We start from the raw sequence: 17,595 nt of genomic DNA, 5'->3' as shown, positions 1-17,595 counted from the left end.
CTGCTTCTCCTGGGAGCCTGGGCACCACCTTGTGCAGGGCCGCGCCGGTCGACGTCGCTGCGGCTGCATCCTGCCTCCGCGCCGCGGCCGGGAAGAGGGGGAGAAGACGCAGCTGGGCCGCTCTTGTGAAGAGGGGTCCCCCCGGCTGCTTCTCGCCCGCCCTGGGCTGTCCCCCACCCCCCGAGGTCAAACCCTCCCGTGGGGTCCCCGCTTTTCTCCTGCCACCCCCTTTCCCCCGCCTGCACCCGCTCCTCGCCGCGATGGGGCTGCTGGACTCGGAGCCGGGCAGTGTCCTGAACGTGGTGTCCACGGCGCTCAACGACACCATGGAGTTCTACCGCTGGACCTGGTCCATCGCAGGTAAAGGCGCTGGCCTCCCATCTTCGCCTGGGCCCGGAGGCCTTTTCCCTCGATGTCTGCCCGCGCGGGGAGGCAGCGGGCTGGAGCCCGGGGATTTCGGCCCTCCGGCTGGCTGTTGGGGTGCTGCGGGCACTGCGGCCGAGCACTGGTTAATCTGATCCGAACGTTAAGGCCTCCCTCTCCTCCCCCTAACGCTCACGAGATTTGCTCGGAGCTGCCACCAGGGCCGCTCAGCCCCTCGGATGCGGGGAGCTGGCGGTTAGGATGGAGCCGGTGCAGCCTAGCGTTTCATCGCGGCAGCCGTGCGCCCCGCCCTGTGCTCCCACATCACCGGAGCGCGTCTCAGTTGCACCTGATGCGCAGGCTTCGTTTTAACGTTTAGTAATCGCCCGTTTGGGTGGTGGAAGAGCTGAGGCCGGGCCGGAGGAGAGCTCCAGCGGGAGCGTCTCTTTGATGCTTCTGCCTCCTGGTTGGTTGCTGTCCGACACACCCGCTAACACTGTCTTCTGCCTAGCTCGTCCATACGTAACATAAATTGGATTGAAATGTTGGATTACATTCCGTGCCTTCTGGAACCTTGAAGAATGGGGCTTTTCCGGCGGCGAAAAGTGATTGTAGTGATTGCCTGTCATGTCTTTGCGCACTGCAGTTCAGTCAGCGGGAGGGGCAGGCCCAAACGCCGGGAAACAGGGCTTTGGGAAAAGGGGGCGGGGTCTCTACAGCAGCACCCAGAGGTTGCCCCAGAAACCTGCCTACAAGGGTAATCGGTGGCCGTAAATCAGCCAACTTTTTCTTTAGCTGTTGCCGCTTATTTGGCAGGCCTGGCATATGGCTGGTTTGTATGGTTATCCCAAAGAGAGCCATTGTAATGTAATATCATTACAGCTTTTCCCATCATTAGAAGCTTTTTGAAATCTAAAATGAGTAGGTTTAAACGATTTTTAGAAATAAGCTTATGACTTACTTTTTCTCAAGTATTTATTTTTATTATTTTGCGTTAGCAAATGACATCTCAGTAGTGGAGGAAATTGGCGTTCTGTGTAATGGTCCTGCCTTCTCTCTAGAAGTGGAAATAAATTTCTGTTTTTTTTTTGTTGTTGTTGTTTGAATAAATGACACAATGACTACAGCCCAAATACACTTGCAGTATATGTTGTGGAGAACGTATCTGCTGGAATTGCTTTTGCGTCAAGTGAAAGGGCTCTTGGATGCTGCATTGACTTCTTTAGAAGGGTGGTCAAGCTTGATTGTGAAATGAGCTCATAATTGAGCCACTGCCTCTGGAAATGCTTAACAAGCAGGTGGTTTTTAATGAAGCGTTTCTTCTGTGGGTCGGCCTTCCCTCTACCATCATACTGACACACTATACCTGCAATATCTGGGAAGATGTATCCATCCCTTTATCTCTGTGATTTGGGTTCTTTAAATATTGCATCAGGGATCTCATTACGCAACTGTAGCCAGCTGAACATTAGACAAGCTTTTTGGCAGGTTATCATGCTCTGCACGTTTTGGAGTTTGACGTCATCCAGGTCCTCCCAGCTAATAGCTGGGCTTACACCCAGGGGTTCTCACTCCATGTGTCTTTCCCTTCGTATCCCCAAGCTTTCCCATTTCTTGAGTCAGAAAGATAAACTGAAGCAAAGGTGGAATTGGTGTATACCTTGTTGTGATGCTTGATCCCCTCATGATGTGAGCGCTCAAAATGCCATCAGTGAGGCAGAAAATGTTGTGTAGCCATCACACGAGCAAGATTGTCACCAGGTGTCAGTGGTCCTATGAAAGAGCGCCAGATGGTGGGGAGTCCGCGTAGCAGGAGAGCACAGGTGACCTCTCACTAGCAGGCCAGAGGGAAGGCACTCTCCCCAGCGGACTATCCACTTACGAAACCTGAGACTGCTTCCTCGCCTTCTGCAATGAGCTCCCTGTGTGGGCAGAGGTGTTTCTTAACTAGCACGGAGGCTCGATGGCCATGGCCTACTCTGCCCAGCTGCTGTGCAAGGACTGGTTTCCAGGAGCAGGCAGAACAGCTCTGGCCTCAGTGCAGCCGTTTCCCCTGCTGTCCCTCTGTTCTCTTACTCACGCTGCTCCCACTGCCAAGGACATCGCATCTCAGCAAAATTTTTTTTTGAAAACCTGGATGCAGGGGCTTCAAAGTAGAAAGTAGCTTTGTAGGTGAGATTGAGAGGTTGGTGAGTCACTTATGGAAGAGGGAGAAATCAAGTGGGCAGGAGAGAAAGGCAGTCTTGAGAAATAGGGCTGAGTGTGGTGTAAGGATGATTATTTAGGAAGCTCAACAATGAGTAGGGGTCTTTGCCCTGGAGTGCTTGCACTCTCAGGATCGTACGTGTGTGCTATTTTCTTTTCTGTGAATTCATTACGTGTTTCCTTTCTTGGGAGTTGCTACCGAAAAATAAATATACTATGTGCTTTGCGCTGTCATGACGGAAATAGTTCTTGGTTTCTGTGTATATTGGTTGGTCTGAGAGATTTTTCACCCTAGAGCAACCAGTTTCTGGGGAAATGTCATTTTGTGCTATTACATTAAGCGGCACTGCCTGATAAAACACATCCAAAGCTATGTATGAAAACGGGACTTTTCGTCATACATGTAGCAGATACAGAGTGTAGTCCGTAGTGTGTTAACATCAAAACAATTACTTCTGTTATATCATTGACACTTTAGCCATTGGAATTGAAATCTTAAAAGAACTGGGAAGTGAAGATCCATGCCAGTGTACAGCTCTACTGCCACATAAAAGGAGGACTCCCAATGAAACTGTTAAATATACCTTGACAATAGGATACTGTATTTTCCATCATTGTCTGTACCTACAATGCTGTGATACACATAAAAAACAGAATATTGGACTTGTGATTGTTGCTCAAGGACTATGCTATTGTAATAATATGAGGGAATCAGTGTGGCATGGAGGAAGAGGGTTGGAGGGAAAAATCCCTGTGCTTATGGAATTGCATCATGAAAAAAAAAAGATATTTTGCATGTGGAAGTCGGTATTGGTTTATATCAGAAGGAAGTGTAGAAGGGTATGAGACTTTATACTAGCTGTTGACATAGAAGAAGTACGTGTTGCAGTGTCATTATGCACATTAAAATTATCTTTTGTTTGTTTGAGAGGCAGCCTCAGTTCACTCCCCAAACACCTACCATTGCTGGGACTGTGCTGGGACTCAGGCAAAGTCTTTCATATAGGTGAGAGGAACCTACTTACTTGAGTCGTTATCTGCTGGCTCGCTGAGTCTACATTACCAAGGAGCTGGTGTCAGGAGTCAAAATCTGGAGGGCCATGGCAAGCACAGAGTGGGGGTCAAATGCAGATATTTTATTATGAGATGCAAGTATCTCAACTGGAGGCATAATTATTATTCTACCTCTATAAATTTTCAAAACTGATATGTCTAAATATATCCTAGTATCCGAATGCCTAAACCAACATTAGCCAACGAATTCATTTATTACTTTGAAATAAATATCTTTAATAGCTTTCTGTGTGCCTAGCATGTTATATGGAAACATCATGGAGAGTTGATAGGATGCCCACAGGAAAGGCAGGTGTCTCTGGAGCTACCTTACTTCTTTTTGACTTCATGATGGTTGTGTCTAGCCCTTTGTTTATGGGTTATGTGCTGGTGGGCCGGAAAGGGAAGAGGGTTGGCATTGCTCCACTCTTCATTGATAAATTCCCTCCACTCACCTTTTGGTGGAAAAGTTTGTTTCTCATTGATAGATGAAAATTGAGTATGAAAGGTCAGCCTATCCCGTTCTTGAAATCATTTTGGAGGGGGTCAGAGAAAAGATGGGACTACTCTAAAGTAGGAAGAAGGGATCTTTGTAGGATGGTGGCGAAATTTGGAAGCTAGGCTTATCTCATGTAATCATTCTTCACCATTTGCAAGCACAGATGGGGGCTCTGGAGAGAGAATGACACTTGGTCCCTACAGCTGACCAAGTCTAGGAGGCCACTACCTTTTCCTCAGTGTCTGGGTCTCAAGGCCAGGGCTTGAGACCTGGCCAGGGTGGGAGATTTGGGGTGGGGATACCTTATTCAGTTAAAATAAACAGGGGTGAAACAGTTTTGTCCTTGGGGTTGCTGGTCCTGGAGTGACAGGTGTATTGAAAGTTGTGTAGTAGGTTTGTGTTAATTTTATTGTTTGTCACAGTTAATGTACAGTATCATTGCCTGAAGTAGCTGTCACCTTAGCGTGGAAACCCAATGACCACTTATAATGTTTCTTTAAGAAAAGTCATTCCAGGCCCAGCACCGTAGCCTAGCAGCTGAAGTCTTCACTTTGCACACACTGGGATCTCTTGTGGGCACCAGTTCTAATCCTGGCAGCCCCACTTCCCATCCAGCTCCCTGCTCGTGGCCTGGGAAAGCGGTGAAGGACGGCCCAAAGCCTTAGGACCCTGCATCCGCGTGGGAGACCTGGAAGAGGCTCCAGACTCCTGGCTTTAGATTGGTTCAGCCCTGGTTGTTGCGGCCACTTGGGGGGTAAATCAGTGGATGGAAGATCTTTCTCTGTCTCTCCTCCCCATTTATCAGACTTTACAATGAAATTCAATCTTAAAAAAAAAAGTCATTCTATGTTGTAGGAAGCTAATTAAAAACACATTTGTGAAGCACTACCCACTCCTTACACTGAATTTGTCATGGCCACTGTATGCAGTGGGTCCTAATTATTCTTTTCTCACTGCTTGGCTAAGCCTTTGGAAGGCCCATGGCATTTTACAGCTTTGTTTTGGTTTGGTTTATTTACTTTTTGTTGTGTTTTCCTTCGCTACCGTCTGAATTTTGGCAGCAGCCTCTTAGACTTCTGTGGCCTATGCCGTTGTCCATTCCCCAGCAGCCTTGCCTAGCAAAGCATCCATCCTACTGCAGGTGGAATTCTAGGAGGGTGAACAATGCAGACCCCAAAACTGACATCACAACACAGTTTCACAGTTAGATTCTTTGATGTAGGAGCACCAAGTTTTAAGAATTATTGCAGGTTGTCATGATACACTTAAACAGCAGAATGTTGGACTTACAGCTATTGCTGAAGGTCTATACTGTTGTAATAATAAAAGGAGAAAAAGTTGAGGGGATGGATAATGGGACGAGTGGAAGGGTAAATCCCTGAGCCTGTGGAACAGTATCATAAAAATAAATAAATAAAATAAAATAAGATAAAATAAAATAAATAATTATTGAAGGGGGATAGGGTTTAAGAGACGTAGCAGATTAAGCTGCTGCCTGCAATGCTGGCTTCCCAAACGGGCACTGCTTGGAGTCACAGCTGCTTCACGTCCAATCCAGCTCCCTGCTAATGCATCTGGGAATGCAGCTGAGGCTGGCCCAAGAGCTTGGGCTGCTGTACCCACACTGGAGACTGGAAGAAGAAGCTCCTGGCTCTTGGTTTTGGTCTGACCCAGCCACAGTTATTGTGGCCATTTGAGGAGTTAACAAGTAGATGAAAGATCTCTTTCTCTCTCTCTGTAACTCTGCTTTTCAAATATATAAAATGAATCTTTAAAAAAATTATTGTGATGAATATATCAGATAATATTTTTGTGATCCTACCTTTGAAAAAGCACTTGGACCATTCTTTTAAAATTGTTTTCTTTTCTTGCTTCTTATGGTAATACTGAATGATTTAGTGTCATCCACATTAGTATTTCTTTATTGTACACCAGGAAATGACTTGGTGTCCTTGTGGAATGCTGATATCACTGGCTGTGGCTTAACCTGCCACTGCACCAGCTCTTTTTTTTTTTAAGATTTTATTTTTTATTTATTGGAAAGCCAGATATACAGAGAGAAGGAGAGACAGAGAGGAAGCTCTTCCATCCGATGATTCACTCCCCAAGTGAGCGCAATGGCCGATGCTATGCCGACCCGAAGCCAGGATCCAGGAACTTCTTCCGGGTCTCCCACGCGGGTGCAGGGTCCCAAAGCTTTGGGCCGTCCTCGACTGCTTTCCCAGGCCATAAGCAGGGAGCTGGATGGGAAGTGGAGCTGCTAGGATTAGAACCTGCGCCCATATGGGATCCCGGGGTACGTTCAAGGTGAGGACTTTAGCTGCTAGGCCACGCCGCCAAGCCCTGCACCAGGTCTTATAGAAAGTTTTTAGCAATCTTTATCTTCAGTTGATCATTAGAGTTAATGAATGATTCAAATGGTTGAATCAATTTAGGATCACAAAACAAATATCAAATCAAGGTATCAAGGCATGTAAAATCAAATATAATCTCTGTTTTCATTTTGTATGCAGGAGTATCAAAGCGTGGTGACATATGGAAGGCAGCATGACATAATGAATAGAATGCGAAGACTGAGTTAGGTCACTTGGAATAGTCCTGGGTCTGATGCCAGTTGCTGAGACTATGGAAAAGTTTCTTTTGTTTTCCAATTCTCAGCTTTTTATAATCTACAAATTATAAGATTTAATTGGATTGTAACTAATTTCCTACTTGATTCTCACTTTAGTTGTCACGTCATTCTGGGGATAGGTCAAGTGATTTCAGATAGGTGTATATTGATCAGTAATTCAAAACTTTTTTCTGGGATGGTTGTTTAGCCTAGTGGGTAAGGCACTTGTATCCCACATGAAAGAACCCAACTCTGTGTCCTGATTTCATCTTCCTGCTAATCCACATCCTGGAGACAGCATTGATGGCTCCATGTTTGGCATTCTGTCACCATGTGGGAGCCCTAATTAAATTCCTAGCCCAGCTGATAGCATTTGGAGAGTGAACCACTGGATAGGACACGCTCTCTGAGTCTCTTTTAAGTAAATAAATAGGAAATTCTAGAGAAACCCTCATTCTATACAATAATGTAAATCTCTTTCCAGAAAGACAAGTGCTACCAGCACTTTTCAGATAATAATAATAATAATAATAATAATAATAATAATAATAATAAACCCACTCATATTTAGTCCTTTTTCCTAGAAAATAAGTAGAAGAATGGGGAAACAGTATGTTTTAGCATAAGCATGTCAATACCGCTCTTATTTAACATTATAGTACTATATCTGTTTAATTATCTGGCTATTCTTTGAACAACTGAGAATTAACTTTGTTAAAAACAGTAGCAGTGGGCCCGGCGCGGTGGCGCAGTGGTTAAGGTCCTCGCCTTGCACGCCCAGGATCCCATATGGGCGCCGGTTCTATCCCAGCAGCCCCGCTTCCCTTCCAGCTCCCTGCCTGTGGCCTGGGAAAGCAGTAGAGGCCGGCCCAAGGCTTTTGGACCCTGCACCCACGTGGGAGACCCCGAAGAGGCTCCTGGCTTCGGATCGGCACAGCACTGGCCATTGTGCTCATTTGGGGAGTGAATCATCGGACGGAAGATCTTTCTCTCTGTCTCTCCTCTCTGTATATCCGCCTTTCCAAAAAAAAAAAAAAAAAAAAAAAAAAATAAATCTTAAAAAAAATAAATAAATCTTAAAAATAAATAAAAATAAATAAATCTTAAAAAAAATAAATCTTAAAAAATAAATACAGTAGCAGTAACTTTAAAGAATAAAGTTATCTGTTAATTTTATTTAAGCATAAGATGAAGTCTCTGGAACGAGGCCTTGGCTGAGTTTTTGGAATGAGGCTTCTGTGGCTTTGGCTGAGTTTTTCATGAATCTTTGGGTTTCTTATTTTTGCCTATGCCTTGAGAAGGTTGAACTGCCTAATATTTAAGACCACTTAATTGAATGGTCTTGCCTCCTAAAATAGTGGCTTAGAAATCATTTAAACTCAGTCTTTCTTTACATTTATCAACAGAAAATGTAGATTTTTCTGATGGATTATTACAAAAGATTTTTCACTTGTAGGCATTTTAAAATTTGAGTTTGGAAATATGGCTTAACTTTTTTATAAAAATGCCAGAAAAGTAAGTCTTATAGTGCAGGGAAAACAACAATAGAAAAAACTACATGATTTTGATATAAACATATTCCTTAACCAGTCAAAATATATGTAAAATTTTACTTTTGTCATTTTCTCATGGAATTTTGTCATTCTTAAACAAATACTTTAGTGTGGCATTTTATTTATGACTACATTTCATCTCATTTTATTCATTTGTTGTTTATTGAAAAGGCAGAGAGAGGGAAGTCTTCATCCACTGGTTTACTTACCCACATCCCTGTAATAGCCGCAGTTGGTCCAGGCCAGAGTTGGCAATAGAGTCAGGATTTGAACCAGGCACTCTGATACACATGTTTGGATGTGAACATTCCAAACAATATCTTAACTGTTGCTCGAAATGCTTGCTTACTATGTTTTTGTTGGAATTTAAGTCTTGGGATTGGAAAAACACATGCATAAATCTACTGATAGCATCAGTGGCTGTCAGGTGAAATTACATGGAGTGATTTGTGATTTTGAACAGAATCACTTGAAGCAGTGCTTTCTTGTTTTTATTTTCCTTGGGCACAGATATGTATTGTTAAGGTATAACATGGTTTTGCATGCTCATGTTCACGGCAGTATTACTTATAATAGCCAGGAGGTGAAAATAACTAACATGTCCACTGATGAGTGAAATGTGCAAACAAAATGTAGTGTATATATGTGTAATGGACTGTTACTTAGAAAAGGAAGGTGGCTCTGATACTTGCTGCAACATATATGAAGCTTGAGGACATTGTCCTGAGCGAAATAAGCCAGTCACAAAATGATAGCTAATGTTTGGATTCTTCAAAGTAGTCAAATCCGTAGAAACAAAGTGAAAGGTGGCTGCCAAGGGATGGCAAAAGGGTGGCAGTGCGGCTGTCTAAATACTTAAAGTCTCACCTTTGCCAGCTCAAAATGTTCTGCAGCTTGATTTCACACTAGTATGAATAGACCTATAACTTGACTATTCACTTAACAAAAGCATTGAAAAGGGGACAGCCAATTGGCATAGCAGTCAATGAAGCACTCCCATCCTGTGTGAGAGCGCCTGGGTTGGAGTTCCGGCACTGGTCCTGGTTCCAGCACCCTGAGCGGCATCAGGTAATGACTCTGAGATCTTGCCACCTTCATGCAGGACCCACGCTGAATTTCAAGGCATTTGCCAGGCCCAGGCATCTGGGGAGTGAACCAATGGATGGGAGAGAGATGTTTCTGTTTCTTTCTCTTTCTGCCTTTCAAATAAATAAATAATATTTAAAAATGATTAAGATGATAAAGTTTGTAACATAAATATTTTGCCACCATTTAAAATTTTATATATATTATAAAATTAACATAATAGTACATTTAGAAATTCTCTTTTTTTAGTGTTCAGTGGTAAACGGTTGATTCTCTTAGTTTTTGATTTTTAAATTTTTTATTTTTAAACTACTTAGAATATTTATTTATTGGAAAGAGAAATTTACAGAGAGAGGGAGATACAGAAAAAAAGATCTTCTGTCTGCTGATTCATTCCCCAACTGGCTGCAATGGCTGGAGCTGAGCCGATCCGAAGCCAGGACCCAGGAGCTTCTTCAGGGTCTCTCGTGGGTGCAAGGTCCCAAGACTTTGGGCCGTACTCGACTGTTTTCGCAGGCTATAAGCAGAGAGTAATGCATTTATAGTACTCACATAGCATTGTAGGTGAGATAGAACGTAACTATCAACAGATGAAGAAATTGGCATAAAACCATGTAGTTAGGAAACAGTGGAGCTGGGGAAGGATCAAGTTCTTCCCCTTTACAGTGATTTTTTCATAATGCGGCATAGGCATTCTTTCTGATTATCCGGTAATGTTAGTGAGCCTGTGTTGGACAATGACTGAATTACAGGTCTGTACAGGATTACTGTCACATTTCATCCTCGGGTTCCCTTGGGTTAGATATTCCTAGCTCCTCTTTCCAGGTGGGTGAACTGACTTTCCTTGTATCCTATTCACCTAATAATACTAGTCTGCCCAAATTAAGTCTCAGTGGCTATCACCCCATTTTAAGCACACAGTGATTTCCTGCCTGTTTTCTTTGGGAAATTTTGTAGTATCTTTTACCTTCTGTCTTTATTATGATCTCCATTCAGGCAAACTTGCAACCAAAATTCATTTTTTTTCCTTGTGCTTTTGAGTTCTGTCTGTATTCTCTCAGGCTGCCGGGAATGAGGGGCATACTTGCACATATCAGAGAAAATGCTTTTTGCTGTCTTTGATCTGTGTAGAACTGCTGTGGAGCCACCTGCTCCCTCATGCTGTCAAACAATGCACATCATCTCCTTGTCACTGGGGAAGTCCTCCATTCCCTGCCTTGTCCCACCACACTTGGACCTCACCTCTTCCTCATTTGTTAGCCTGCTCTCTGCCTTGTCTACCTTTGTGTGCTGCAAAAGCTGCCCCTTCCTTACATTCATGAAGATGCTCTTACAAATTCAAACCTTTTGTCCTCTTTTTTTGAGTAGGTATGCAGTAGAACCGAAATTCCCCCTTCTAAGCATCCTGTGTTGGAAACATCAAGACTCTCTTTAGCATCTGTGCTTTGCGTCTGTAGAATATCTCCAACTATTATCACCTGTCAAATGTTATCTGGTTGTATGGGGGTGCTTTCCTTCAGCTTTTCCTTGTTCAGGTCACTGTAACACAGCCCTTCCTTGCCTAGAGAGGTAGGTTAAGCATCACCTTTGCAGGTGATAACTAAGAAGAAGCCTTAAGATATTACATGATTTTAAGATTTTCCTGACTCTTCTCCATAATGGTTGTCTGTATTTTTCATTGAAGATTTCTTCTAACACGTGTTCTAGGTCTTTTATGTAGCAGGCATTGTCACAGAGGTGCAATAAGGAGTGCAGGCCGTGGCCTTGGAGCCTCAGGACGTGTGTAATAAAAGCAGTCCTACCTCCTTAAGCAAAAGACTACAATTTTTTTCTGGGCTCTTGGAGTGCACAGTGTGACATTGTACTAAAGGGTAGCTTTTGTTTTTATGCAGTCAGGAAAGACAACCATATCATTTACTATTTTAATGGTGATTAGTAGCCAGGTGTTAAAAAAGGATGGTGGGAGGAAATTGAAAGGTATCTTGGTTTTAAAGATTTATTTTTTTATTATTTTTTGATTGGAAAGGCGGATATACAGAGAGGAGAGACAGAGAGGAAGATCTTCCATCCGATGATTCACTCCCCAAGTGAGCGCAACGGGCCGATACTTTGCCGATCCGAAGCCAGGAGCCTCTTCCGGGTCTCCCACGCGGGTGCATGGTCCCAAAGCTTTGGGCCGTCCTCGACTGCTTTCCCAGGCCACAGGCAGGGAGCTGGAAGGGAAGCGGGGCTGCCAGGATTAGAACCGGCGCCCATATGGGATCCCGGGCGTGCTAGGTGAGGACCTTAACCACTTGCGCCACCGCGCCGGGCCCGGTATCTTGGTTTTAATTCTGAGTTATAGAAGGGCTAACACCTGTAGAGGATAATGCCCAAAACATGCTTCTTGATGTTCTGAGTATATTCCTGGAATTACTGAAGGTTTAGTGATTTTAGGCTTGTGTGGTTTTGTTTGTTTATGGTAGACTAAACAGAAACTGATTCTGTTAGAGCAAAATATGACTTGTTTGTTTAGGCAGGATCTAGGAGCAAGCTAAACTTTTGTTTTTTGATTCATTTACATGTTATATGAAGTTGGCTTACGTTTGAGTAGACTCATGCAGGGTTTTTTTTTTTTTTCAATTTTAACATGTAAATCCCCTGTAGCCTCTGGTTTAAAGTATAGCTTTTGGTATATTCCTTCTTCTGTATGATGCTTTCCTACTGATGCATAGGCCATAGTTTGAACAGCAAGGGCTAGGAATATTCCTAATTTATTTTGCAGTCAACTACTATGTAATATTTTGGGAAAAGAATTTTAAAATTCATCTAATTACTAAACACTGTGTATCTTTGAGAACCATCCTGTATTCCTTAGTTACTGTTGATCATCTTACCTGAATAAGAAGACAGTGATTTAGCCAGTGCTACTGTCACTTCCACTTTGCAGATCAACAAATGGTAACTCAGAGTTTCAGGTTCATAGTGATAAGGTTAGAAAATGATAGAGCTAGACTTCTTTTTTTTTAAGTTTTACTTATTTTTATTTGGAAAGCATATTTACAAAGAGAAGAAGAGATGGAGAAAAACGGTCTACCATCTGCTGGTCTAATCCCCAAATGGCCACAATGTCCAGCACTGAGCTGATCTGAAGCCAGGAGCCTGGTGCCTCTTCTGGCTTTAAAAAAGTAGAGGTTACTTTAAAACTGCTAGATTAAAAGTATTCTGTATTAAAATCTGTTTTGTTTCTTAAAGTTTTCTTTTACACAAGCAGCTCTCTGCATAACTTAAAAATTCAGTTATTCAGATATTTAATGTTTGATCTCCTAAATAAATATTGAGTTAGGAAATACTTTGTCCCCTCAATATTACTTATAACATATTCTGTTTGCTAGCATAAACTCTTTTCCAAATTCAGTTAAGTTTTGTAAGTTTGGTTCAACTCTTCTCTTGGGAGGAGAGACGAGGATTTAGTAATTTGACTATTATCAGTACTGCCAGCAACAACTCCAACATTTACTGAGTGCTGCTCTGTGTCAGACACTGTGCAGGCTTGTGTTCCTTACAGTAACCATGTTATTGTTGTCTGTAAAGCTGGAGGGGCTAAGAGAGTTTGGGAGTTTATCCAGCTAGGAAGTGAGGAGTCCAAAACTGGCAATGTGAATTTGAGAAAGGGTATTTAGACCCTGCCAAACTCTGCAGGTCAGCAGAGCAGGTATAGAGTTTGTAAAGGCCTTGACTGTTGATGGGAGAGGTTCCTGTGGCTCCTGAGCTAAACACATTGTGTGGCAATGTGGGCTGCAGCTGTGGTAAGTGCAGCTGAAGAGGGGTCGCAACTCTGTGGCCTTCGTATGTGCTGGGAGCATTCACACGCTTTCGTTCAGTTATTCCCCACATCGCAACCCCACAAAGCGATTATTTCTTCATTAAGAAAAAGACAAAAAGGAAAGAACAGCTATCTCCAGCGGTAGATGTTGAAAGCCTACCCCTCCGTCCGTTTCAGAGACGTCTTGTTCTCTTGATGTCTGGGTTATCATTTTCTCCTTCCCTACCTCTGGCTGATTGGGTGCCATTTCACCCATTCTTGGCTGAGTTGCACTCCTCTTTCATTTGTTCTTCTACCCCTTGCACTCCTTGTCTTGTGACCACAAACTCTGATGTGACTCTGTCATCCGTGATCCTCTATGGTCTGTAGCCCCAGCGTTATCTCTGTAGCTCCAGAGCTTGCTGATGCCTGCAGCTGGCTGTCCCACAGCTGCCTTGGACAGGAGGTGGAGAGTATTCACCTGTTCTATTCATGGTCTACTTTCCCACTGGTGTGGAGCTGTATTCCAGGCTTACAAAGCACATTGCTTAATAGGGATGCCGAATTTGGCTGCACATCAGTCACCAGGGTATCTTTGAGAGTGTGATGCTGGGCCCCACTCGCATAGTTGATTCAGTAAATTTGGGGGTGGAGGGACCTGGAAATCTTATTTTAACAAGAACATAATTTTTTAAAAGATTTATTTCTTTATTGGAAATTCAGATATACAGAGAGGAAGATCTTCTGTCCGATGGTTCAATCCCTAAACGGCCACGACAACTGGAGCTGAGCCAATCCGAGGCCAGGAGCCAGGAGTTTCTTCTGGGTCTCCCACGAGGGTGCAGGGTCCCAAGGCTTTGGGGCATCCTCCACTGCTTTCCCCGGGCCACAGGCAGGGAGCTGGATGGGAAAAGGGCCACCGAAATTAGAACTGGCGACCATATGGGATCCCAGGTGTTCAAGGCAAGGACTTTAACTGCTATACTATCATGCCGGGACCAAGACATAATTTTTATGTAAGCAGTCTATTAGCACACCAATTGGACTGCTTGCCTGCCTCTTGACAAGTCTCCTGCTTCTTCAGCCTGTCCCCCATAGCCTCCACCAAGAAACCAAGCCAGCATCAGACACCTCAGCAGATATTGTCGTCCTCCCAGGTCTTTCCACAGTAATATCTTGTCTTCTTCTTCTCATCTTGGATCTGTCATCTGCTTCAGACCAGTTTGTTTTTCTTTTTGCTTCTGCTTTGTGTATATTTTCATGTCTCTTAGAGCATTCATGTTTCTTATTTGAGTTGTCACTTGTCATTTCACCAAAGGGGACTCCTGCAAATTTCTCTGCTTTTGCTCTCTGGAAAAAAGGATACCCTTCTCTCTGCCTTTCTGTTTCTCAAATTTCTCTTCTTTGAGATGTTCAGGTGTCTGCTCTTGAAGCTTGTCTTGCCACCTTTCCTGTCTAAGTGCTTGTAGGATTTTGCTGTGGTGCTGCACCCATCACACTACCCAACAATTTGTATGTTCCTATTTGTTTCCTTCTCTGGAAGGTAATGAGCCTTGAGAGGTCAGGGAGGGGAAACCTGCCTGAAAGCATATAGATCCAAGAAGGTGGAGTTTCTGACTTCAAAATCTGTTCTACTTGTTCCCATTGTGCTGTGTGAATTTACTATATAAATCAGATAAAGAATAAAAACCTGTTGGAGGGCATGATTGCCTAGTGACTAAATCTTTATCTTACATCTGCCCGAATCCCATATGAATGCCAATTCATGTCCTGAGTGTTTCACTTCCCATCAGTTCTCTGCTAGTGGCCTGGGAGAGCAGTAGAGGATGGACAGTGCAAAGCCTTGGGACATTGTGCACATGGGAGACCTGGAAGAAGCTCCTAGCTCCTGGTTTCAGATCAGCTTAGCTCTAGTCATTGTGGACACTTGGGGAGTGAACCAGTGGATGGAAGATCTTTCTCTCTGTCTCTCCTTTTCTCTGTAAATCTTATTTTCCAATAAAAACAATAAACAAATATTTTTAAAAATCCTGTTGGAGTGTGCTCAAAAAGCCAATTTTCAGATAGACCACTTCCCTCAGTTTTTATAAAAGTATAATTATCCATACTAAGTTGATTCCTTTAGTGATCAGCTTGCAAGCATTGACAAATACATTTGTTACTGTCATGAGGTCTTTTATTGTTTTCCTACTAGGTATAATTATATGCTTACCAACAGAGTTAATGAGTGTACCCAGATCAGTCCCACTGGTCTTGAGCTTTATGAAATAGTCAAAATACTCTCAGTGGAAACTATTTCCTGTAAGGATTAATTAAGGAAAAGTATTTTGGCAATTCTCATTATTTATATCTTGTGGTCAGTGTACAGTCAGATGCGGTTACATTGCTTGGGGTTCTTGTATCACACATCAGGGTGCTCTGGGTTCAAATCTCGCCTCTGCTCATGGTAGTGTCCCTGCTAATGTGTACCTTGGGAAGCAGCAGATGATGGCCAAAACATTTGGTTTCCTGCCATCCACATGGAAGACATGGATTGAGTTCCAGACTCATTATCTCATCCTGACTTGGTCCTGGCTATGGCAGGCATTTGGGAAGTGAAGCAGCAAGCGTAAGATCTCTTTGTTTGTCTCTCTCAGGCTCTCAGCCTTTTAAATTAAACGTCAATGAATAAAATACATCTTAAAAGTGTTTTACTTTCCAGCTTGATTTGCTGTCATAGTTACTTAATTTTCAAATGTGGATGGATGAAAACCCCAGTGGTTAGAAATTTATTCAGACTTCTTAAATTCCAGTTCTGCCTCGTAAAAGTGGCGAGTGACTGATTCTAGTAGGTTCTCTCATTTTTGATGAGTCTTTTTTTTTTTTTTTTTGCCAGGCCGGATAATCCATGGTCCTTCTCTTCCTGTGCCCTGCTTCTACAGCATGCCTGGGCCAGGCCTCTCGTGACACCTGCTGCAGTGCAAGACCTGGCTGGTTTTTGGATTTCTTGTCATTAGTCAAGGGAGCTTTTGTATCTCACTTTTATTTTCTTTCCCTTGAAGGAACCATCTTTTTGTGCCTGTAATTTAGGAGGAGATTGGTGGAAATTTTTTCCCTTAAAATTAACGTGTCTGAATAATGAATAGTACTGGAGTAGATGCTGAGACACCTGTCATTCTTGCTTTACTTGCCCTGACAAGCCTATTGACATCTCTGAATCTCGTTTCTAACATAAAGGGGTCATTACTAAATCTCACATTTCATGATTCTAGTTCAAATAAAGGCTTATATGACAACACAGAAGGCTTAAAGTTGTTTTAAGGTAGGCTCAAAAGAGCAAAGTCATTAGGAAAAGGCAGTTTATTATGATGAACATAATTATATTAACTGAAATATAAGACAGTTGGCCAAAGTCGTATTATATTTGTGTCACTGTTATACTTCCAAAGAAGTTTTTCAGAGAGAAATAAGAATTTTGCCTGAAGTACACTTGGAACTTAGCACTCTTTGATGACAGAATTTTGTATCTGGGGTCACAAGAGGAGTAGAGTTTCAATAGAGTTTTTTCAGGATTTCTACTTGCCCTCAATAAGTTCATGATACAGGATTCCATCCAAGACTTTATGTAAGATTGTAGCTCTAATGCGCCTATCTCATTTGGATGCGGTGTAACCCAAAAGAATAGAGGATTTAATTTATCTTTAAAATATGTTTAAGCATTTGAAAATTGAAAAAAATACTACTTTGATATTTCATAGTTTACATAAAATACATCAAGCTTTAGTACTCATGATTACTCATGACTTTCTTTTACTATGTAGCATTTTAGTTCTTCAGCTGTTACTTTTTTTTAAGACTTGGGATTCTTAGTAGTGATGAATTTTCATCATCATTGTGTGGGATTATCATACTTTTCATCAGACAAGGAAACATACAAAAGAAGTAGGACATTTGAGTCTCTTCAGAAACACTAAGGACAATATTAATGCAAATGAATTAAGAAAAATGCATACCTCCTATGCATTTTTCATACCTGTGAAGACATGGGGAAATCTTATGCAAATGTTTGCATGGGAATTGTTATGCTGTGGTGTAGGTGCTGAAGTTCAATGCAATTTCTGTAATAATTACAGGCAATAGAGTTTTATTTTTGAGAACTCTCTGTCCCTTGTGAACTAGAAGGACTAATCGAGAATGATGTGATATACAGTGTTGCCTCTTACAGGCTGAAAACAGGAATTATTAAGTAATTGCTGTGGGGCTAGTGTTGTGGCACAGCCAACGTATCTTCTGCTCTGTGGTGCCGGCATCCCATATGGGTACTGGTTGATGTCCTGGCTGCTCCACTTGTGATCCAGCTCTCTCATAATGGCCTAAGAAAGCAGTTGAGGATGGCCCAGAGCCTTGGTACCCTATACTTGTGTGGGAGACCTGGAAAAAGCTCCTTGCTGCTGGCTGCAGA

General features: G+C 42.7%; 1 protein-coding gene across 1 annotated transcript in view; it reads left to right on the top strand.

Moving 5' to 3' along the window:
- Window positions 1-260: 260 nt before the first annotated feature.
- The window catches only part of ELOVL4 (ELOVL fatty acid elongase 4), a 29,636-nt gene continuing 12,301 nt past the window's right edge, over window positions 261-17,595 (top strand). The window contains exon 1 of the mRNA XM_040983054.1: window positions 261-360. Within this exon, the coding sequence (XP_040838988.1) occupies window positions 261-360 (100 nt within the window). The remainder of the gene's footprint in view (window positions 361-17,595) is intronic.

Source organism: Ochotona curzoniae, unplaced genomic scaffold, assembly GCF_017591425.1.
Source record: "Ochotona curzoniae isolate NIBS_2020 unplaced genomic scaffold, NIBS_Ocur_1.0 contig_3819, whole genome shotgun sequence".
In the NCBI taxonomy this organism is placed as follows: Eukaryota; Metazoa; Chordata; class Mammalia; order Lagomorpha; family Ochotonidae; genus Ochotona; species Ochotona curzoniae.
The sequence above is the reverse complement of the archived record's forward strand: the minus strand, read 5'-3'. Positions and strand labels throughout refer to the sequence as shown.